The sequence below is a fragment of the Mustela nivalis genome (genome assembly GCF_964662115.1).
Source record: "Mustela nivalis genome assembly, chromosome: 7".
Classification (NCBI taxonomy): Eukaryota; Metazoa; Chordata; class Mammalia; order Carnivora; family Mustelidae; genus Mustela; species Mustela nivalis.
Genome location: NC_139026.1, coordinates 141,522,643 through 141,547,429, shown reverse-complemented (window position 1 = coordinate 141,547,429; position 24,787 = coordinate 141,522,643). Strand labels below are relative to the sequence as shown.

At 50.2% G+C, this 24,787-nt stretch overlaps 1 protein-coding gene across 8 annotated transcripts in view; it reads right to left on the bottom strand.

Moving 5' to 3' along the window:
• Nucleotides 1–24,787, bottom strand: part of SFMBT2 (Scm like with four mbt domains 2) — a 302,416-nt gene that overhangs the window by 57,214 nt on the left and 220,415 nt on the right. For 7 of the 8 annotated variants that reach the window (XM_082740949.1, XM_082740951.1, XM_082740946.1 and 4 more), the window contains one exon: nucleotides 15,892–20,732. The exons of the other annotated variant lie outside the window; for it this stretch is intronic. In XM_082740949.1, coding sequence (XP_082597075.1) covers nucleotides 20,592–20,732 — 141 coding nt within the window. In that variant the 3' untranslated portion in view covers nucleotides 15,892–20,591. Of the gene's footprint in view, nucleotides 1–15,891; nucleotides 20,733–24,787 lie in introns of those variants that run through there. 8 annotated transcript variants of the gene reach the window in all.

The window sequence follows — 24,787 nt, the reverse complement described above, 5'->3', positions numbered from 1 at the left end:
GTACGTGGTCAGTGGAGACGTGCACGCCTGCCCAGAACAGCGCGATTCCACATTACTCGTGAAACAACAACCTAGAAAGGGAGTCATCGACACCCACAAGACTCAGACTTTTCCCTACAGATCTTTGATCAGACCGTTCACGTCCTTCTTGGTGTGACTTTTCCCTTCTTTGTGTCCTTTCCACTGTCTGAGAGAAGCTGACGGGCAGTGAGATTAAGAAGGCGAGGTCTTCGGAGATGGGAGGCGGAGTAAGCTTTTGAATAATCAGGAGTTCACTCAGGACACTGATCTCGCAGTGAACGTTGTTTTAGGAACGAGAACCAGATGAATGTTAACAATTCTGACCCCAGGTGCTCTTTAGATAGGGGTAAGCCACGGAAGGACAGATCCCGTGTGCTGGGCTTACTACATCCCTCCTAACCCCGAGCTCTGGCTCTTTTAAGTAGAGACCACTCACCAACGTGCTGTCGAATAAAATGAGTGAATATTATCATCGCTACCAGCACTGGATTTCCACGTCATTCGCCACAGATAAGCACAAGGAGACAAAATCTGATGAAGATAACATCCAGATTTTAAAAAATACTTCTGGTGGAGCTGAATGTTTCTATTTCTTTTAGGACCAAGATGACTAAGAGGCTGAAGACAGATGAGAAAAAATCCCCTGACATAAAGGAGAGTTACCATAACATAAAAAAAGCAGTGTTTAGTAAAGAGCATAGACTTTTAAAAAGATTTACACCATTGATTGCTAGAGCATTTGGATATTTCCTGATGGTGCTTTATGTAAAAACTGAACTTTAAAAAATTTTAGAATTCACTTTAAACCTAATCTGTGCGTTTGTGATTAACCAAGGAATATGCAACTGCGGTAAGACAGCTCGCTAACCGTGCTACCTGGGGATTACATAAACTCTGTTGTATTAGGTAGTTGTTCTTTTGCATATTTCTTTTACTCAAAGGGAAAATATTATAATTTGTAATTTCCATATTGCCAGGTTATTGTGCACTCTCCGAGGATGACTCTATTTGTTTGGAATCTGTCAATTTCGGCGCCATTTAATAAGACAATCTGACTTCCCCAGCACCGGGACAAGCCCAGAGGGCTGCATTTCCATTCCAAATCGCAAGGACTACAGTCCCTTCTCGGGAGCACGTGCTCAGCGCCACCGTTCGTTAACCCCCTCCTTGGGCCATGGCTCCCCCCGCCACCGCCCCAAAGCTTAACTATTTGATTTCGTCTTGCAACAATACAATTTCCCAGACAATAGTCTGCAAGGGGATTTTCCGGCTGAAGGAAGTGATCCGGGAGATGCCGTCATCGTAGGTTTGCTGGATGTCGACCCTGCATTACCCATGCACATGGCTTTGTGTGGCGATGGAGAGCACCAGCCCTCCCGCAGACTCTCAATTTCCACAGCATTTCATAGCCCAAATGCAGTAACAGTTTCGAAAAGTGTTAAGTCGAAGAAACCCTATTCAGCCTCTGCCCGCACGTGGTCCACGCTTTTCAGTGCTCTCTCTGCCTTTCAGTCCCGAAACCAAGATGCTCTAAGACCGGGATGCAGCGGCCGCATCGGCCCGCTTGATTTTGCTTTGCTTCCTCAAGTTGTTCCTCAAATAGGTTTTGCAATCAGTCCCCACGTTGTGTCCGTCATGAGCATCTGTTCAGTCCCACCCCGTCAGCAAGGGTTTGTTGAATGCCTCGCTGGGAGTCGGGCGCTGGAAATACGTTGCGCGTGCGGTGTGCTGAGCTGCTGGCTTGCTGGAGGCCTGAAGGGTTCTTCCCAGCTTCTTCTTGAAAGGCTCAGCTCCTCAAACCAGAGGGCACAGATGGGCTTCGGTTCACTGGAGCTGACTTTAGTTTTCACACCCATTAGAGGGTGACCGAACCACGTGGGTGTGTTCAACACGATGCCCAGGCACTCCCTATCTGCAGCCTAGGATAGAAACTGCAGGCATACACACATTTAGACACAATCCATGAGATAGCCTCTATAGGCCAGGAGCACGATTTACCCAAATCCAGGGTTTTAAGAGGCAATGTATACCACAGAGGTCAAGGGGAAGACTACTGACGCCAGACTCAAGTAACGGTTGAGGACCATGAACTAGTTCGTTTCTGTACGCTTCCACGTGCTCATCTGCAACACGGACATAGCAACAGAGAAGGTCTGATAGGGCTGTCGGAGGACCAGATGAAATAATACCTTGAATGCACAGAGGTGGCAGCAAATTCAGACGTCCTAGAGGCTTATTTGAGTGCTGAGGCAGAGAGGGCTGGCTCTGGGGGTCGAGCGAGCTCAGCGGAAGAAGAGCCGGCGTGGTTGGTGGCTCACCTCTGAAGGCTCGCCTTTCCAACAAAGGCCACTCCCCCAATCCAGGAGGCTTCTACTCGTCATGTGGTTGCACGGATCTGCTGGCTCCCAGAACCACAGATGAATATGGGGTCCTGCTCAAGCAGAGCTTCCTGTGCTCCTTAAACACTGACCAGAATACACTGTCCATTTATGCCTGGTCCATATTGTAGGTTAAGAAATCAGGAAGTTCTCTTTGCTTCTAAGTCACACCCGCCCCATAAATTCCAGCTTATGGGCTGGACGATGGGTGTCCAACACCTGCTGGCCACTGAGAGGTGGGCACAGAGTCTGGCCCATATAAAGGCTCGGTAGAAGTCTTGGTGACATCATTGATGATGAAGATGATGGTGACAATAATGTTGCTTGAACCCTGGGTACTAACAGCTTAGTTCTGAGATAGGGGATTGAGCTGCCTTCTATATGATGTGTGGAATTCAAACACACTTAGAAAATTTAAGCATATTCAATTTTGCTTGTGTTGATGCGAGTGAAGGTAAAGATTTTTTTTCAAAAGATTTATTTCTTTATTTGAGAGAGAGAATGAAGGGAAAGGCAGAGAGAGAGAGGGAGAGAGAGAGAAGCAGACTCCACTGAGCATGGAGCCCTGCTCATGGGGCTCGATCCCACGACCGTGAGATCATGACCTGAGCTGACATCAAGAGTCAGACACTTAACCAAATGCACCATCCAGGGATGCCCAAAAATTATTAAAAAAAAAAAAAAAAAAGGTCAGTATTGATCTTTGTAAAGTGAAAATGATGCCTTACGTTTCTACTAAAATGATGTTGGACTAGAAACTGGAAGACTCTGTTCTGGCCTCAGATCTTCCTACATCTGATTTTTTCTGTTAGAAGATAAGAGCCTTGAGGTCAAGGATTATGCTCTTTAAGGTCCATGCCCAAGACATTGTACAATATCTTGTGATCATTTATAATATATTGAGCACATGAATAAAGAAATCTTCTCATGACTAATCTCAACCCATGATGATCTTTCCATCCTCTGAAGTCTTTGCTCCTCAGACGCTGTATGCAGCAAGATCAAGCACTGGGTGACAAAATATCATCTGCTATTTTCCAGTTCTGTCCTGTTTGCGACTGGCTACTTTCTCTAAATTGTAAACAACCTCGAGGTTGTCTGAACTCCCTTTTCCAAACTGGACACTACACAGTAACTCATTTCCAGATGAATTTTTTAAAGCATTGCTTGAGTTCTGGGGCCCATGCCCGATTCTGGGGATCCATCTTCATAAGGAACGAGATTCAGTGCCTGCCTTCAAGAAACTCCCAGTGCAGTGGGGAAGAGGAGCCAGGAGCCGGGGCTTCAAATGCAGTGGATATAGCAGAGCCTGGGGTTCTGCGGGAACACGGAGGAGGAAGACGTTCCTTGGACTGTGTGCTTCCTAGAGTTGCCAACTGGACTGGATGAGAGAATAAATACAGAGCACATGGTGCCTTCTCCCAAAGGTGGATTCACATCCTGTTCACCTTCCTTTCCACCAGTCCTTCCTGCGAGGGACTCTATTACTAGAACATAAATTAAACTGTTTACAGATGCCAATTATAAGAGTCTTGGTAGATGTGACCACGGTAATATGTCTGGCCTAAAATAATCTGTATTGTATTAACGTCACTGTGTGTCTCTCAACAGGATCGCATCACTCTGACAATGGAGCGGAAACCTCTCTCCATGAAGGGTCTGCTTATTGGTCCTAACGCTGGCTCTTGCTTCTGTAGCTCGTGACTACCCCCCGGGCATCCCGAAAAGCAATCAGAGTGACCTGTCCTCGCGGAGCTGGCATTTTAGTGGGGGAGATAGAAGGTGAATGAACAGACTCCGCAAATACAGTTGGGAGTGTGCGAGAGAGGGAAGAGAAGCGGGAAGAAAAAGGAAACAAAGCAGGAAGAGGAGCAGGAAGGGGACGATGGGAGCCGGAAGTCCGCTGGGGCAGCGATCCCAGCCCCGAGGGGGCATGACCGCCTCAGGCGAACATGTGGTCCCTTCCAGCTGTTTTCCTGGTACACATTTCTGGAATTGGAATCCAGGGCATTCCAAGAAGAAATACAAACAGCCAGTCAACATATGAAAAGCTAAAGTACTTTTAATACTCAAAGAATGAAAACTGGAGAATCAGGACTGCAATTTCTTTTTTTCCTATCTGACGGAAGTTAAAGGGAGTCTCTAAGCCTTGCTGGCGAGAGTATACGGAAACGAATGTCACTCCCGAACAGCCCATCAGAGTATCAGCTGGGACAGCCTGCTTAATATGCGTGTCTTCTGATGTAACAGTTTTACCTAGAAATACATCCTAAGGGAATAACATACAAAAGGATAAAATATTTCCTACATTTTTCATGATTATAATGGCTTAACTGTAGCTGTAGACCTTAAAGCCAGAATAAATTAAGGAAGAAGTAAAGATTGGAATGTCCAGAATAATAAAAGAGTGAGGAGTACGTGTTAGGATGTTCCCTGAATCGCTGTTCATTAGAAACAACCAAATGGTTGTTGGTAGAAAATTACCGATTACAAACGAATTAGAAACCAAATCAGAGACAGCCAAAATATCTATCATAGGGGATGGCTAAAATAAATTGCCGTACAGCTGTATATGAAAACATAGGTAAAAAGGAAAAATTAGATTATTTTGAAATAATTGAGATAATGATGTATAAAAGCTCATGGGAAGAGATGTAAGAAGTAACACTAACGTGTTCATTGATTAACGCGAGTGGCAATGAACGCTAACCACAGCAATGGGTGAGAGTGCTCCAGGTCTTCACCTCAAGTCAGTTTTCTCCAAAACACGTTGGCCATGGGGTTCTCCAATTTCTTTCTCTTTGGAGAGTCCACTCTCTGAATTTATTTCTTAAGAACTATTTTATTGTTAAAAATAGCAATCTTTTGTCATAAAACTACAAATGCTTTTCTAAAACTTTGCTGACTGCCAAAAATCACACCTGTAATTTTATTCTTTTTTGGTATTCATGACGATATTCTCCCATTTGGGTGACTTTAATTACTTTAACGTTCCAATTTTTAATTCTTCTTGGATTTACTCTGGCTTTATATCTATAGGGATAAGCAACGGTGTTTTAAGTATGAAAATGGATGTAGTATTCCAGTAAATAAAAACGCAGGCATTTAGATAACATTTTATTAGTTTCAAACATCAGTACGTATGATCTCTTAATCCTTACAATGGTTTGGGATTTAGTTCCGTATCCTTATTTGTAGAAGAAAAAATTAGACTCATAATGGAAAAAAAGATTAACTTCCCCTTCCAGCGATGAGGGAGGAACAGGATATTGACCCAGCCTCCCACCATCAGCAATTAGAAGATAACACACAGGAAACAATTATTTTCAGAAGCAGGAATCACAGGAAACAAAGCCGTCCCTGCTATCACATGCACTTTCCACTGGAAACACCTTCCGGAGTGAGTACCAGTGACCAGGCATCCTGGTCTGCCCTCGTTTTAGCACCTGAAAGCCTGTGCCCCTGGACACCCCCTCTCCCAGGCAAACTGGGATGGTTGTTCCCACCCCCAAAGAAGAGACTCAAACTCAAACGATGACCTACGTGGAGAGTCCAAGGGCCAGAGGCCAGGGAGACCTAGAAGGCTCGGATTTATGGAGCAGCATAATTGAGAGCAGGGATCCAAGCAGAGAAGCTTTCAGAAATTTGCAGAGAATCCTCTGGAGTCTCCGACTGATTCCAGTCTCTGCTTGTGTGTGGATCTGTTCAAGCTTCTAGAAACCAGAGTGGAGAGGCAGTCTTGCAAACACTCAGCATTCAGTGGAGACCTCAGAAAAGGCCACACCTTGGAAGTAAGGTGATGTTGTCACACTGTCCTAACTCACCCTGAAAGAGCTTATAAATCAGCCTCAAAAGGACAAAGAAGTGGGTCCTGGGCCAGAGGAGAGCACCTGGGAGTGTCAGACCCTTGCTCTACCTTCCAGAAGTCAGTGTCACTTCTATCCATAACCTGTCTGGCCTCCACAGTCATCCCTCCGCAAGTTCCCTACATCCTCGTTCTTCTCCGCACCTTGGCGAGGCTCTTGATTCTCTCAGGGGAATGAATGCAGACACCCATCCCATCCAAATGCCTATAAACCTCCCCAGCAGCTTATGGCTTCTCCATTCTCCCTGGTGGGGTAAATCCCACCCCTTTCCGATCAACACAGACTGAGTTTATGGTAGCTATTCCCTTGCTCAACCTTGTCATTGTCCCCTGAAAATAAAAATATTTGGTTTAATTTTCATAATTGTGACTGTTTTTGAGTATTTGTAGAAGCAAAATCATCAAGCGTCTGGTTGAGTGCAGCTTCTTTCCCTAGATACTGTTTTTAAATATTCATTCATGCTTTTGTAGACAGCCATAAACGATCCACTTTTATTGTTCTGTGGTCAACCGATTTATCCATTTTACTAATGACTGGCGTCTGGGCTATTGAGGGCTATTATAAGCAATGCTTCTATGAACATTCGGTATATACTGATGTCCATAACAATGCGTTTCTGTGGGCCTATTTCTAATGGTGGGTTATCCCATTTACTCTTCCTGACAACGCAATGATCTAGATGCTGTTATCCCAAGTTTGCAGATCGCATAAACAAGGGCACACAGATGTTACGTTATCCAAATTGCAAAATAGACATTCACATCTAGACAGCCTGACTCCCAAGACCCTTCACCGCTGCTCTCTAGCACACCCCCGCCATGTTCACCTCCCATTAGACAGTCTCAGAAGAGTGGGTGTCTCGTAGACATCTTGTTACTCGTGGTGCTGCCAACTGCTTGGCACATAGTACGATGCATATGCTGACTGAATGAGTGAATGCTGCTCTATATATTTTATAAGAAAACATAGTAATAAAGATTTTTCTTATCCTTTGGCCTTAAAAAATGCATATTTTTTCCTCCTTTGGGATAGAAAACACTCAGAACTACGTTATTTGCTATTTTAAAACTTAGAGCCATAACAATGCCACGTTTTTACAGCTTATTACCAGATGCTGTTGTCCAGGCTGCCAGGCTAACATTTCAAAACATAAGGAAAACATTCCGGAGATAAGAGAATAAACAACATATGCAATGACACCACCCAGGGGAAGCTGGAGCCTTCGAGTTTCTATCAGAATTCTCCGTGGATCTGACCCAAAGCAAGCATCTCTAAAGCTCGTATGTACTCTGATTACCTCTAATTGATCGTGTATCCTTTGAACAGGAAACCGAAGTATTATGCTGTTCTATTTCTCGCAGGACACCCAATACATAGTAGATGCTCAATTAATAAGTGATTCCCATCTCTAGCTTATAGCCATGTGCCTACACTGCCCCATTTTAAGAAGCTGGCCCCTAATATAATTTAATTTTGAGGTGCAGCTTACAGTATGTTCCAAGTGAGTTCCCAATGATCTTTGGAGGATCTGAATCCAGATCTGTCCTCCAGAAGTGAATGGTGTCATCTTTCAACCTCAGTCTTCTCATCTATAAAATGGCATCTAATAATGCCTGAGTCTTCACTGAGCTGCAGGTGTAAGGGGAATTAATGTAGGTCCTGGAACACTCTAGCACACCAGAGCCGTGACGCCTCATCGCATCCCCATTCCCTTCTTAAGGGTGAAGCAATAGAAAAGTATACTTTCCCTGACTCGGGCCATCCACATGGAGCAGACCAAGTCTGGAGAGCCAGCCTCTTCTTTCTCCTGGATTAGACTGGCCCCCACTGAGCCAGGACCCCTGTTCCCAAAGCATAAACATGCACACAGACATCCTTGCACACCAAAATGATGCAGGAAAGCCTCTTTTTTGACTTTCAACAGTTATGAGTAAGCCTTCAGTTGGGCAAGGATGAATTCTGATGTGTTTTCATTACTGTCCAAAGAGATCAAAATTTCAGGGCCTTGGAAGAAGTGATTACAAGTCTACTGGGTCAACGCCTCATATTTATTATCTAATGTAGCTCCCAGGGGGTTGTGTCTGGGTTAAGGGCTTTGCAGGCTTGGGCAAGGCAGAGATCTTGCTCTGGTGCCTGGCCATCTGGCTGGGGCCATTTTCTTTAGCCGCTGTCATCCTTAAAGTGTTAGAATTTCTTGCCAGCATCAGACAATCTGGAGATGTGACAAAAGTATCTGGATTTCTAGCTGCCTGTGGCAAATGAGAAGACATGGCCACAGGACAGAGAGACAGGCCTCTTTGTGGACAGGTGTGTCCCTCCAGCTTTCCGCAGTGCCCAGCTCCCTGCACCCATGTCTGGTTCCTGGCTGAGCCCTGGAGGATCTAAGCTTCCCGTCACACTTTAAGGCAATAACCGGGGCTGGGACTTTGTCCAGGGATTGGAAAAGCAATGGAAACATCACTTCTAAGTTTCAGCCTGAACTCGCTGTACACACATCTGCTCTGTCCTCCTCAACAAGGATTTCTGTAAATGCTCTGCCTGCTTCCTATGTGGCTTCTGGCCTTTTATGAGCAGCCTGCACAGGGCTCTCCTGTTCCCTAATGCACTTGGCACTGTGTACCTACTTTATCGGTCTGAAGCACTTTTGTTCTACAAGGTAATGTCCTCTTTGGTTTCTTATCAGAATATTAGCTTCACACATGCCTAAGCATCTCATCCAATGTCTCCACTGGAGTTCATTGACAGGGATTATTGGGACAACCTCTATCCGCTCAATTTCATATCAAGGCTGCCCTATTTCAGGTGGGTCGGTGGATAAGGGGCATGTAGCAAAACGTCTGTATTTCAACAGTGTCAACCATTAATCATTCACGCCAATGTTGGGGGGGGGGGAATGGACCACTTTGCTCCAACTGTAGTAGGTAAGCATTATCAGTGTGGGGCATAGAACAACACAGACTGTTCTCACCTCCAACTCTGACGTCATGCCTCTCAGCTACAGGGGTTATGACAAGTCAGAGGGGATAACACGCAAAGCAGGTTTTTCAAACCATTTGTAGAAAACTGAGGTTTGACTAAGATTTAAACTATGCAGAAGAGACCTTTAGAAATGTCAACTAGCTGAGCACCTTGGGACTTGTTAACTTCTGTGAGCCCCATGTTCATATGAATTTTCATATGGGCGAAAATCTCATTTCCAAATAGCCCATATAATGCAAAATTCAGTTTCATCCTCAGATCATGCTCTCATATGACCTGCTGCTTGGAAGATTTTGTTGTTGTTGTTGTTGTTTTAATAATGAAGAGACTTGTAGTCAAGATGGCTTTTACGGAGAATGACACCCTGAGCTTACTGAGAGACTTAAAAAAGACATGAGTAAATAAATGATCGCACTGCCTTCTGGACAGAAAGATTCAGCAGGATAAAAGACGTCCAGCTCTCCGAATGTTCCCGTATGTTTAATATAATTCCCCTCAATATCCCAACGGAGTATTCTACGGAACTCAACAAGTCGAGTCTGAGATGCATGACCAAGAACAAGACTTAGAATGGCCAAGACGGCTTCCAATAAGAAGATAAGATGGGGAGGTTTCCCGTTCTGAGTCTCAAGGCTCAGTATGAAGCCACAGTACTTAGTGCAGTTATGACACAGGGACGGACCAACAGACCGATGAAACAGAACACTGGGGCCAGACACAGACCACACGTACACGGACGCTGAGCACGTGATGCAGGCAGAACTGCGAGTCCACAGAAAAAGGAGGAATTCTCCGGCCGTTATTGCAGAGCAGCCTACCTGTCTCCCTCCCGCCCTGAGCAGAGTACGCACACTCCTCAGACCCATAACGACGACAAACGCTGCCAAGTCCCGGTGAGGGAGGGAACGTGACACTCACACGGCAGGACTGCGAACCAGGATCAACCCTTTGGATAATATGGGGAATACCAAGACCCCCCGAAAAGTATTCTGGAGGGGTTGGAAAAGCAAAACTTACTAACTTATGAAAGAAAATAAAAGAGACCCTCTGAATGTCGTCGGGAGTAGAAAAACGTTTCTTAAACAAGGGGATAAAAGCAAGAATCGTAAAGGAAAAGAGTGGTGTGCTGAAGAACATTGAAACGGGTAACTACCAAGGCAGGGTACAGCTGACAGGGCCCAAACCGAGAGGAGAAATGGGTTTACAATGCAGGGGATTAAGGTCAAGAAGTTATTTCAGAAAAGGCTCATCAATCAGAGAGAAAGAAGTGGGGAGAGGAGGGAGGAGGAGACTGTGTACAGGTGCACAGGCTGTGAGCGGGTGATTCACAAGAGAGAAGAGAAATGGCCAGCGAGCATGCATGAAGATGCTAAACTTCGCCCGTAATTATAGAAACGCACACTGAAATGATCTGGAGTTCCCAGGTCCCCACTCAGATCAGCAATAATGAAAAACTCTGCCAGGGGTGGGTCGGGGCACGCAGCAGCGACACACAGCTCCCGCACTCCCCATAGGGGTGAAACCTGGATGCTCCTCTTGGGACACCCCTGCAATACCCAGCAAAGATGGAAAGAGGCGTGGCCCACGACCCGCAATTCCACCTGCAGAGCCAGCGTCTGGGGACACTGCTGCACGTGTGCACCATCAGAACTGTACAGAAATGTTCGTGGCAGCGTTCTTCGACACAGAAAAACAGAATACAAAGGTCCAAGAACCAAAGAATGGAGAAGGAAATCATGCGTTCAGTAGAATTTATGCAGCAGTGAAAATAAATGAATTAGAAAAACACTAACGTGCATAAATCTCACAGGCGTAATATTGAGCAAAAAAGAGTAAATTGCATTATGACACAAGGAGCACAACAGTCACGAAAATATCGAAACCCCACAAAACAGAGGCGTGCGCTATCATGCTTATATACAAATGAAGTGTTAGTAGAAAAATCCCGCGCACCACTAGAGAATACCAAAGCCAGAACTGTGGTTACCTCTGGGGTAGGAGGGGGGGAAACAGACTTGGGGTGGAGATAAAAGGGGTTTCAACTCCACCTGTAAGATTCTATAGGACACATCAATCGGAAGCAAATACGGCAAACCAGTAATACTTCCTCAAACTGGGTGGATGGGACACAAACATTTGTTACATTGAATTCCTTAAAAATGTATTGAAACATTAAAAAATAGAGAGAGCTAAAAATTTTACCTCCACCCGAGTACATGATTACAAAATAAATTGGTGAGCAGTTTTTAAGTGGTATAAACCTGATTTCAACATCATGTCATAAGCAAACCCGGAAGTATGCGAGACTGGTCATTGGACATGATGTGAGAACGGCCCTTGACTTGCCACATTTTCTAGAACGCACATCCGTTACTTTAATAACGAGAAAGAAGACTTCTAACATGAACTTCCAACCCATGTCTTCAAGTAATTCAGAAAGGCTTCAGGTCATGGCAAGAAGACTCAGTGACAGGAGGCTCGTTTGTTTCTCGGGCTCCAGACGACAGCTGGACCGCACCAGGACATTTGACCATCACTATTTGTACAGGGCGTCTGCGAGGACAATGACAGCTGCCTCCTGTCTCAGGCTTGGTCCCCGGAAAGAAGACCCCGGAGATGAGCCTAGAAGCTGCAGCTTTACTGGTGGGATCCCAGCTGGGGGAAGGAAGGCGTGGAAGGGGGAAATGCACGGAAGCCAAGGAGTAGAGCATTAGAGAAAGCACATGTGGTCGTTCAGACGTGTGGGATATCTGCGGACAGACGTATAGAGCTCCACAGTGGGGACAGGCAATCTGGGGTTGGACGGCAGAGGAATTTACCTGCTGTCTTTCACTGATCGAAGTCTGCCCACAGGACACAAACTGCCAGCATTTTCCAGGTCCAGGTTCTGGGTTCCGGTTCTGCCATGGGGAGAAGCTACATCAACAATGCCCAGTGCCTCACCTGGGTGCAGAGACTGAGGAGTAGAAACTTCGACAGGTCTGGCACCCCAGGATCTGGGGGCGGGCAGCCACATGGTGGTTTGGGACAGCATGCGGTACCAGTCCTCCAGGGCCAGAGGAGTGGGCAAGATGGCAGGCGGTGTGCACCAGGTGCAGCGGCTGGGCTGTCCAGGAAGGAGGTGCTGGCCCGGGGTGCAGGGGACGCCTAGCACCAAGCACATCTGGGGAGATGTGTTCCTGGACCCACCACCCAACAGTGCATCTGCTGGGCCACTCTTCTGCCCCCTCCAGTGACAGCCAGCCCTCACATGCACGGAACAAGTGCAGGTCCAATGTCCCTGTAAACCCTGTTCTGAATAAGCAGAAGCATCCGCTGAGCCCCGTCTCACAGACTCTACCCAACCTGTTTCCAGCCTTCGGACTTCTTCCTCATGCAATGAAGAGGATGTTCTGGAATTTCCCTTGTGCTCAGTGTAGGAAAAACTCTGGGAACCCTTCCTGGGAATCATCAGACGGTCTCCAAGTTGTCATTCACAAGAAGGTTAAATCCCAAGTCCCAGGCGAATGCCCCACACCCAGGCTCGTACCCAGCACTGGTCTAATGTCCTCACCTTCTCCCACACCAGCCACATCCTGAAATTTCTGCCATGTGTGGACTGTCCTTCCAGGATCAGGGTTGGTAATTCCCAGTGTGGGCCGTCCGAAGACCCGTCTGGTTACCGCGGAGGCTATGATGGGCAGGGAAATTGCAAGACATCTTGAGAATGCTGGCATTTTGCGTTCTGGAGTTTTGCACTCTGTCCTCTGGCAAGGGGAAGGCTGGCCAGCTGGGAGGGCTCAAGGCAATGGAGGGTTCAAGGTTCTGGGCTTACGTACTCCATGACCCCCTTGCACATTTCAGAGGCTCATTCTGTCACTGTCAGAAAAAGTCACCATCGGACATCACAGAAGGAAGCCCGAGGCCACACACCTCCTGTGCTCTGCATCTCTGCCATCCTCCTCACCGGATCCTGGGCCTGAGTTTTCAGCGGGTCTTCCCTGTGGCTGCGTTAAGATGGGAGTACCTCTACAAGCCTCCTTCCGTGCACCCACGCTGGTCATTTGCTTTCCTAAGCCTGCCTCTTTCTAAGCGCAGCCCCTCTGTAGAGTGTCTACTGATATCCTCGGCCCTGTTCCCCTGCCCGAGCTAGGAGCCTTGCCCACCTGCCCTTCGTCCTCATCAGCACAGGCAGGAGCTCTAGGGAGGCTGAGCACATCACGGGGCTTGGGCACCCCGCTCCTGAAAAGTGAGAGGGTCCCAATGGCTTTCAGTTGGGTGGAATCAGATTCCCCAATCCCATCTGGGGCATCTGTTTTCTAGAAAGCTTCTGGCACCCTGGCTAATTCAGGGTTCCAAAGGTAACACAGTTTGAGGCAACACTTATAGGCTAGTATTTGACTGTGGGATACAATTACAAGGCAACAGGCAAGTGGAAAAGAAAGCAGGGAAGAAGGCACAGCAAAAACCCCCAAAAAACAAAAAACAACAAGGTGATGTGCTACAGGGTCGGCCTCTGCTTATGAAAACAAAGGGGACTCTCTGGACAGGCCACCTGGAACTCCCACTGTCCTGCGAGCACTCTCCCTACTCCTGCCCTGACCCAAGCTGGAGCTCTAGGACCCTCACCCCCCAGCCCGTGGGTGTCACTACGCTTCTGGTCAACCATCATTCCAGGAAGCGGATTCTGCTCCCACATGGTGTGTGCGTCCCAAGGATCCAGAGGTGGAGAGGTGGGGCGAGGCTCTCCAGGGTGTGACTGGGTTGGGCCTGGGTACCTGAGGCTCCCCCTGCCATGGGCACAATGGACACAATGGTTATGGTCGCCCAGATATTCTGGCTACGGACTATGTGGTTGCGGGCACGGGAGCTGATGTGCCATGAATTGAGAATTCAGGTTCACCCACTCTGGGCTAGACTCTTGGCTTCGCACCACGTAGTATCTTTAATCCTATCTCGGGAGCATGGATGTATCACCACCTACCTTCGGCAGGCAAGAAAACCGAGGTTGTGTATCACATCCGGGGCATGTCGTAGAACAAGTGTTTCAACCCAGGACTGTCTGGAAAGCACGATACTCCTCCAAGCGGGCACCGTCCGTCTCCGCGTGGTCTCTCTCTCTCCCTCCACAATGCACAGCGAATTGTCACACATCTGTCATCTTCCAAATCTTGAAGCCCAAGATGGCAGCGACTATGAGAGCAGAAGCCGTGAGGAGGCTGGATGGGGCTGGCGTGGCGGGCGTGCAAATCCAGCCCCGACAGGACCGAGAGGAGCACGAGAACGTTCTTCTTCGTGAGTCCGCCAGGCAGAGGACGCAGCACAGCACAGGAGCTCCCGCCGTCCGGGCTGACGTCACAAAGCCTCCTGACCAAGTGACTCCCGGGAAACCCACGGTGGCCTGGCAATTGTTCAGATGTGGTATTTTCACCTCACGGACGAATCGTCCTGTCTTCCTATGGGAGCCACCCAAGGTCATGTCTGGGTAAACAGCATTTTTTTACGTGGTCTTTGAACCCCCGGGAACCTCCAGGAACCTCCAGGAAGCACTGTCCCCCCTCGAAGGAGAAGAGGAGCAGCACCCAGTGCCGGAACAAAGGGCAAGGAGCTTCCGAGAACCGAAGTCGAGAAGAGCCTCGCTAGACAGCAGAAGCATTAAAACTCGGCTCTTGGTGGCAAGATGGAGAGAAATGGAAGGGTTTTTTTGTTTTGTTTTGTTTTGCTTTTTTATCTTTTTGGGTTTTCTTTTGCTTTAACTCATCTAATTCAGAGGTCGGGGCAAGTGTTCAGCTCCCACTTTCCCTTATGATACACTCAGTCTGTGTTTCTTTGTCACCAAGGATCTTCAAGCACAAAGAGAAATACCACAATCCTACTTGCTCAGCCCTACAACCTGTGACTTGTTTCTAGTGTATTTGGAGAAAATGAACAGTACGCCTCCCGCTTGTGTCTGCCGTCGTAGGCTTTGATTTTGGCAGTGAGGAGCTGCTGATGGAAAAAGCTTTCATAATTCGAAACAGAACACGACAGAAGCATCTACATACAGGGCCTGCTTGTGTGTAGGGGCAAGAGCCAGAAGCTGAGAAAGAAGCTGTGGATGACCAGGTGGGCCGGGGCCGGAAGAAAGACACGTTCCTCCACCACCTGTCCCCAGGGCTCGTCCCCTTGGCCTTGGCTCGGCCCCTCAGTAATGCCGAGTGTGGAGCGACGGGGGCAGGGAACAGAGCGCATCCCACCGGGGACAGAGACTGCACGGCAGGGCCGGGGGTGAGGGCACCCCTTGCTCTTCTGAGATGTCCGACACCCACTGGGATCATTCAAAGGACAAGCATCCACGGAAACGTGGTCGAGCGCCACTCATAGAGCTGTCGTCCTCCTGACGCAGCCGGTGGCCACGGAAGAACCCAGCCACGGCCCCGGAAAGCCCAGAGGTGACTGAGTAGGAGATGCTGGTATGTCTTAACAGAAAGAATTAACACAAATGCCTCGAATAAAAAGTTCCGAAGCCACCAGGTAACTGAGAGATTGCACGGGACTTTCAGAGCCACGGTCATTAAAACCCTACGAACGCGCGCTTTGGTGCATAGCAGGGAGAGACGAACAACAAACAACACAACCCAGCAGTAACACCGAGTGCCCTCACACAGACAGACACACACAGCACCGCAGAACTTATTTTTACTTTATTAACAATGTGGCTTACAATTTTTTCAAGTAAAAAGGGTTTCTTTTCATTTAGAATAAAAATTAAAATATAACTCTGATTTAGATTTATTTATTTACATGAGAACATATATACAGAATACAATCTTCCAGCAAACCAACAACATGCCCTTTGTCCTGCAAATTCCAAAAGTAAAAGCACAAATTTTTTCCTTTTACACACTGAAACGTACACAATATATGAATCAGATTTCAATACGAACTACTCAAACTGGAACGCAAAACAGTAACGGGGCTTCTGACATTCACGACTTGGGATAGTTTATGCCTCTGGATATCATGCTAGTGCCTCCTGTGAACAACAAGTGAGATAGTTTCTCTCTTCTATCATTTAAAAGAACAATCATCTACAATTTCCCAACTCAGCAGCTGAGTTTCAGCCCACGCTGCTCCCAGACGTTCCCTTTTCTTCGCAGTATCCATCAGGCGGACCTTGCTCTAGCTTGGTTGCCTAAGACGACTGACGTGCTCTCTGGTACGGAATCCCCAGCATTTAAAGCCAACAAGGAAGATGGACAGCTGGGATTAGCTCTTATCACCTGAACTAGAGCTGCTTTAAACCAAAACCCAAAGCAGCGATTACAATTTTTAGGTAAATTCAGGGGGTCAAAACTACCACAATTCTTTCATCACGTTCATGTTTTGGGGTACTTGTAAACCAACTCGAGTGATAAAAGCCAAGAGAACCAACTGAAATACTCAATCGAGTTAAAGGGATGAAAGCAATTTCCAGAAAGCTCTTGAACAGAAAAGAACAGGAAACGGCAGGAGAATCATTACATCATTACATTGTCAGAGCTGCGGGTAGAGCTGCTCCTTGCTGTTGGCCATTGCACCAACACACGCGGGCAGTGCTCACATCTCTTCAGCGACTGCTTCCTTACACGCTACAGACACCTTAATGTACTATCTTTCCCTTCAAAAATAATTGCACATGTGATCACAGCTTTCTAAAGACAAAACAGAGTACTTGGATCCTAGATTCACCACCTTAACCAAAAAGCAACCAGGGCGCTCAAACCACAAAGAAGATTTCGACGCTACTGTTTTTACAGTTCTATATACAGAAATAAGCATAAATGGGCGCTCTACGAAAGAAGTAGGAAACCCCTAGAGCTTGCAAGACGAGGGAGAACGGCTCTCAGGTGTTTGGTCTGAGATAAAAGGCAAATCTCAGAACTTGCCTGATACGACACTCGGCATTCTGAGACGTCAGGACACGGAGACCGAGCTTCGAAGACTGACCCAAACCGACCCGCCAGATTACAGCAGGGGTCGGGGTGGGGGGAGGGTCACAGGTCTGAGACACTCTAGTGTACTGAGGAGCCAATCGAAGCAAACACAGGAAAGACGCGTCCAATATGGGTGGAACAGGTTACGCGGCCTAACCAGGGTGAGCCCAAACACGGGGGTGAGCCCCGCTTCCATCAGGAGCCTAACTAACAGCGATGGGATGTCCTCTGGTCAGTGCAACTTGAAGGAAACAGGTTTCCATTTCCCTTTTTTGGTTTTTTTCTTTTCTTTTCTTTTCGTATTTTTAGAAAAGCAAAGAAGGTTGTTTGCAATGCCAGCCTTACCCTACTCTTTAGGTTTTGTTTTCTTGGGTTTTTTGGGTGTATGTTGTTGTGGGCAGGATATTTTCCCAACACAGCACAGACAGTCAGGAAGGTGGGGGCCGGACCAGCTCACGTAGTTTCTGGATGGGATTGCTCGAGGGCTCTCACCAATGCTGCATTTCTGCTTCTCCCGTTATCCGCACTTCACAGAACTCGAAGTGTCTGCTGGGCCAGGAGAGGAGAAGGCGCTTCCCGGCCCGCTCCAGGAGGTAATGGGCAGCTCGGTGGATGCGGGACCCAGCCACACAGAGGACACGACTTTGGTCCCAAAGTACTATCATAGACACAGAGCAGAGGCTGGAGCGTCTGGGGTCAGATTAGTGGGGGGAGAGGCACCCCTTGCTGGTGTTTCAACCGAGAGAGGGGTTTGCCTCGGGGCCACGGTGGTGCTGGGGTAGGAGAGGAAATCATCGTTTCCTGCCTTAAGAGACACCACAGCAAGACGGCAAAATGTGCCTTGGAAATTGGCCCTGTTGATAGGCCAGAAGCTGGTGTCCGGTGAATCCTACAGAGGAACGAACACTCATTACCACTGGTGGCCCACTTGCTCCGAGGTGAAGTGCACCCAGCAGTGGAAACCCCCCCAAGAATCCAAGTTCAGGAGGACGTCAGCAACACTCATGCCAGAAGCATCTTCTTGGCCCTGAAAGGTTTACTGGCCAGGAGGGGACACATACGTGACCTCCGTGATGGTGACCCTGGAGCCAGGCCGTCTGCCTCTGGCCCCGGCCTTGCCTTCCTGACCGCGCACCACCAAGTGGACGTGGGGGAAGTGACAGGTCGCCGCTCAGAGAGACACTGAGGACAAGGAGGGATGGGGCACACAGCCCCTTGGGGAGCAGGACGTGTCCCAGCAACCGAGGCTACATCTTGCCCAGGCTGCCGGGGGAGGCTTACCGGCTCTCCGGGGGTGGGGGGGCTCCCGAGATGCCTGCAAGACCCCCCACCTCCCACGCAGCACCTCTCCCCCGTGCCGTTCCCGGAAAGGACACGAGGAGGGGACACTCCTTCTGGAAACACGTTACCTTGCAGCCCCCACGTCCCCTCACTCCCATTTCAGACGCCACAGGAATAGCTCAGCTCGAAAAGGCCACAGTGAAGGCTGGTGAGTGAGTCAGCGCAGGGAAAATGCCGACGATCTGGAAATGGATCCCTTTCCCACGGACTCCACAGGGCGGGCGTGGGAGGCCGGAAGGATGTGGCTGAGAAGCAGGAGTGGGAACGCAGGAGGCGGCGGCGGGAGACAGAAGCCTGACTGCAAGCCAACCAGCGAGTCCCTGTGGGTGCTTCTGTCCTTACCACCTGCCAACGCCACAGGGCAGGACGCCGGTCCTTCCAGCACAGGTCCCCAGGCAGACCCACTTGCCAGATGTTTAAAACCTGGTGGTGGCAATCAGCTGGGTGGAAAGGAGAAAGTCACCTGCAGGACAGGGTTCCCGTCTGCATCTGTAACAGGGACAGACTATGGACACAGGTTCGCATCAGTCGTCAGACCCTGCTACGTCCGACGCATGACCACACCTCCCAACGCACGCGGAGACAGGACAGCTCGTCGGGCCAGCCTGGGATGTCCCGCCAGGCAGGAGACCCTAATCAAGGACAGAAGAGCGAGGTCACTGCAGCACAAGAGCAGGAGGCCGTGCTCCCCTTCCGGGTCCACACCCTGACTCCGAAGCTCTGGTGTCCCGGCGCGCGTCCTCCCGACGGAGGGCAGCCCCCTGGGTGGGAGTGAGCACACTGGGTCCCTCACAGGCAGACGGAGATCAAGGCCTTGGTACAAAAATAATAATAATAATAACAACAAACAAACAAACAAACAACTCAGGCAATTCTCAGAGTCACAGATCTCCCCACAAGAGACTTCACTGATCCGATGAACTCCCCGAGAAGCGTCAGGGGCACCCTCTAGGCCACCGTGGGCTGCCAGGAATGGCAAACACGGCGCGGATGTGATTCTCTTCCACCTCGTCTCGTGTCTCGTGGGGGTGGATCAGACTCTTCCCTTAGCAGGAGCAGAGGTGGACGAGTGGGTCCGGAGAGACATGGTCACCCGAGGTCAGCGGTGGCCATCAGCCATACCAGCAGAAGAGCAGGGCTGAGGCAGGTCACTGATCCAGAATGCTGCCTGGGCTCCCGTCGGGAACACGGCCTTCCTCCGGACAGCCCAGGGCTGGGATCCGAGCCAGTTTCATTGAGACACTCACTGCAGGATCCCTCTAAGGGGACACAGCTGGCTTATTAAGAGTTTCCTGAAGCCTCTTCCCACTCCTCTCTGAAATTAAGCTTTTCCTTCGATACACAGCTCAGCACTTCCCAGCAGACTCAAGGACCCACTCCCTGATCTGGTCACAATGAAATGAGAAAGTCAGAAATAAGTGAGGTTCTAGAAGAGACTGCAGACAGAACTCCCCACAGGCTCTAGACATCCATTGCTTGGCAAGAACGGTCTCATTGCAATGACATACCGCCTCCTTCAAGCCTCCTACTTCCCGAGAGGCAGCTGGGACAGGTGACGCGGGTTTAGCGCATCCTTTTACAACCACGTCCCAAAACCAGTGCGTCTGAGAATGAAGCTGCCAGCGAGATCAAATCGGCCTCCGTGCAGCCACAGCCACACGGGCATCGTCACCAGCGAGCAGAGCAAAGCCACCGGCTGGTGTCCTCTCTGGGTACGTGCAGGAAAGACATCCCCTGTGCCTTCATTTTCAAAGCCAAGTGGGCCGTGGCAGAGGAGGGCCCTTCGCAGGAGCCGCCTGGCTTGCGGAGGGAGAAAGCCGAGAGGCGGCCGTACAGAGCAGCTCTTCCTCTTCCCGAGTGCCCGGCACTCCAGGGGCCCCCGCCGCGGTGGCGGCTGTGCTTGAAAACGTGGTGCCGGCACACAGGCTGGAGGGGCAGGAGGTCCTCCATGCTGCCTTCTGGCGCTACTAAGTGTGTGTATCAGCTCCGTCACCCAAAAACAAAGCGCTGGTCCCCAAACTTTCCCAAGACGCTGCATCACCACAGTGCCGGTCCCCTCCGAGGGGGCGGCGTCAGTTGGCGTACTGGGCGTAGAAGGCCACTTTAACCCGCTCGATCTGATGGCACAGCTTGATGGCGGGCCCCAGCTTCAGCTCCATGCACTCCTGCACCGTGGGCAGCGTCAGCAAGAGCAGCGCCTGCCCGTCGATGTCCTGCCGGGAAACAGAGGCATGTGAGAGCCCACACTCCGGACACCAGGGGAAGGCCGCTGTCATGACAGGTTCATCCCGGGGCCCACGGGCGTGCGGGGCTAGCAAGACAGACCAGCCTGGCCTGAGGACTCCCTCCTCCTTCTGGGTAATAAAACCTGTGTGCTCGGAAAATCCCAGCAACCCCGAGGCCACCCAGCTACCCACACCCAGGCCGGTGGGGACGACGGAGCAGAGCAGGGGCACTGCTGCAGGGCCTCCTATTCCCCAGGCCGCCGGCCCCTCGCCGGGAGAGCCCCCTCACCCCCACGCCTGCCCGGTCCGTCTCGTGTCCTGCTGCGACTCCACACGCGAGCACCAGGGGGGAGCGCTCTGCTAAAAGCAGCAGCTCCGGGTTCCTTGCCAAGGTCTGACATTTCACCATCGCAACGGCTGAGAAGATGCGAGAGAGCCAGACGTAGCACTACCCAGGGCAGCGTGCCACGGAGGACAACACACGAAGCCAGCCATCTCCCCGCGCACACGTGCACCACCCAGAAGGAGGTGTGCGACCCCGTCTTGTCCCTGTTAGCCCTCTGCAGCTGCGCACTGGGCCCAGGCAAGGACGGAGCCAGGAGACACCGGGCAGCCGCATTTCCTGCGGGAGGCGGGGACAAAGGCCCGCCCAGAGCTTTAAGATCACCCCAGGAGACACCTCTGCCTCTTCACCAGCTTGCTTCCTCTAACAAACGGGGCTCATTTACGTAGACACCGTTTCCCGGGGTGACTGAGTGTAAGTGCGATCCCTGCCCCCATCCACCGAGGCCGTCTTCACACGGCAGAGGCAGTAGGAGAAGGTAACGGGAAAGACCAGCGGCGGAGGAGAGCACAAACCACACCCCGCAAACGAGAATTTCTGCCCCGCGGCGGAGTGGTGAGCGCAGGGCTGCCGTCCGCCACGGAGACGCCCCGTCCTACAGCCACACACGAGCCCCTCCGACCTCACTCATGATGACTGACACACAGGAAGCTTATTTTCTTCAAATAATGGTTTAATGGTCTCAAAAATACTCAAACCAAACCGAACAAAACACAACCCAAAATGGGAATAAATGCCAGCCTTTGGGAGGACGAATAGTAGGAATACAATGTCGTGTACCCTGCGTTTCAAAAGGGCACCCTGATGTGCTCATAATCCCTAGTACGAAGAGCAGCAGTAACGATGCAGCGTTAACCTTAAGTACCAAAGCAGGTGCCACTTACCATGGTCTGAATTACGTGAGCGCGGCCGTGGCCAGTCCAGGCCACATCTCACCCAAGACTCAAACTGGACCTCCTCAAACCCAGTGTAAACCGACTGGTCTTGAACACACGCCCAACGAATTTTTGATGCTCTCCCTGGTTTTACTTTTTTGGTCGTGCTTTTACATGTCACTCCACTGGCTCTTCATGAGCCACCTCTCAGGCCGGCTGTAGGAAAGGGCAGACCGGCAGGGCTGAGGGACCGTGTTCTGCTCAGGGTCGTGGGCCAAGCCATGGCACCCCCGACCGGGGACCTGGGAGCCAACTGCAACTGCAGAGGCAAACCCACCTACGTTACACCACACCGTGACAGACAGGCACAGGCCTAGGGACACAGTCTTGTGAGCACCACGGGCCTCAGAAAAACACAGCGTGAGCAGGAAACAGGATGACGTCCTGAAACCACATGCAGGTGGCTTCGCCATCATGTTCAATGAAGAACAGAACAGAGGCTTACTTTAGGATAGAAGATGCTTTTTTTTAGATGGAAATTAATGCCAGAAAAGCTAGTTGATCTACCTAAGATCACTTAGTAAGAGACCACATCAGAACTAGAGCCACAGTTTGTTTTTTTTTTTGTTGTTGTTGTTGTTGTTGTTTTTTAAGATTGATTGATTTGAGAAAGACTGTGGGGGGGGGCAGAGAGAAAGGGAGACAGAGACACCCCACGGAGCAGGGAGCCTGACGTGGGGCTCAATCCCCAGATCCTGAGATCATGACCGGAGTCGAAACCAAGAGCCGGACCAAATGAACCTCCCAGGTGCCCCAAGAACTGTGGTTCTGTGATATTAAATTCTGGAGAGAAAACTGCAGCTCCAAACAGCGATACACTTAGGCGTGATGGCCATCCTTGGACATACAGATTCAATTACACTTGAAAGCCGCCCCTAGAATGCTTCCACAACTCTCTACAGACCATTTCAGTGAAGGTGGCCGCCCTATGCATTGCATCTAACTGGAGGAGGTCCTTCATTTCTTTACTCAACAAGCACATGTCGGAGGGCCTGCTGAGAGACAGGCACACTGATGGGCTCCGTGGCTACCGCACCGACGGAGACAGATTCCCTCCCGGAGAGCAGGAGCCTCGAGGGAGGCCGCTCTGAGGAACAGACCACCACAGTACAGAGAGAATCGAGTGTGGACACAAAGGCACGGGAACACAGCCAGTCCTGCTGGCGTCAAGGAGCGCTTCAGAGATCAGGAGATTCCCGTGCTCAGACCTAAGGGACCACAAGGAATCATTCAGGGAAGGACGGGCCCGTGGAGGACAAGCAGTCGATGACAGCACGTATTCGAGGAGAGCAGAGAGACGCTAAAGGGAAAGCTGAGGTGGGCCCGGACAGCAGCTGGGACACGAGATTCTGGGGTATGTGACCAGGAAGTCGCTAACAGTCATTAGGCAGAGAAGCCACGTTCCAGGACGTGAACATCCTCAAGCTGCTACTGGCCACAGTATATAGGGATGAGTTAGGAGGCGGGAAGGGAAGTCACAAGGGACTGAAGGGGAGGCCATTTACTAGGGGTCTCAAAGCTGAGCCTGTTCAGAGATAAGATCGCCCAGCAGTGGGGTGTTCCCCACGGGATCCAGTACCGGGCCACGGAGTGGCTGGACCAACCATGAACCATACACTCTGTGTGGATCGGACACGGGATGACAGATGGACACAGGAATACAGAAAGCACAACATGATCAACAACGAAAGGACAAACTGTAAAAAAGAGTCTTCCTTGGACAGTGGCTTTCACAGGCGTTCGTCTTCTCAGGGTGCCCCGTCTGCACATGCCTCACGGGCACTCTTCGGGATGCACAAACCATTTCTTAATAAAAATACATGAATGCATCTACGTCTCAGATGCAAGCCAGTATCTGTCATTCTTTCTGAAATGCTTTTAGGTTTCCCCATTTTTCTGATGCCTCACAGCCCAGGAAGGAGGAGAAGGGGATTCCCTTGGGAAATCAAATCTCAGTTTCTGAGCAGGGCCAAGTCTTTAAAGTTGTTTTCCATTTATTTGCAAAATAGGTAGTGAATTATTTGTATGTTGGACCCCAACGTAGCTACTGGAGATACAAGGTGAGTGAGACTTGGCTCCCGTGTTCTCTAGCTGGGGAACAGACACACGTATGCGGTGGCCCAAATCCACACCTTAGCAGACAGAGCTTGAAGCTGAGCCCCGGGACACACCTGGCTGGGGGAGCAGTCAGGGATGGCCTCGTGTTTAACTCACTTGTGAGAAGGCCTGGCAATAAGGGCAAGAGAGCTTTTCTAGTCTGTTTCCGCCGCTCTAATCTCGGCGTCTAGGCAAACACCTGCTGGATGCAGAAGAGGGGCTCGTGAAATGTTTGCTGAGCGACTGAAGGGGAAGACCTGGTCTGGGTGAATTTAAAAGTCAACAGACAGGTAAAGACAAAGTGAGAGAATGTGACACATGGACAGAACTCAGAAAGATGGGGGACTCTGGGGCTGTGAGTCCCCCAGGACACAGTAACAGACACGGCAGGCTGGGGGCCTGGGGAACGACAGGCACTTGGGTCTCACGGCTCTGGAGGCTGGGAAGTCCTAGACCGAGCTGCCGGCAGACTAAGGTGACCAGCGAGGCCCTGCCCCCCAGCTCCGGAGTCCTCACATGCGGGAGGGGCCAGGGAGCTCTCCGCAGTCTCTCTTACGAGGGCACTGATCCACTCACGGGGGCTCCACCCTCCTGACCCCATGACCCCAACACCGTGGGGGACAGCCGCTTCGGTCTACACCGCAGATGCGTCCCATAGGGCCATCGGG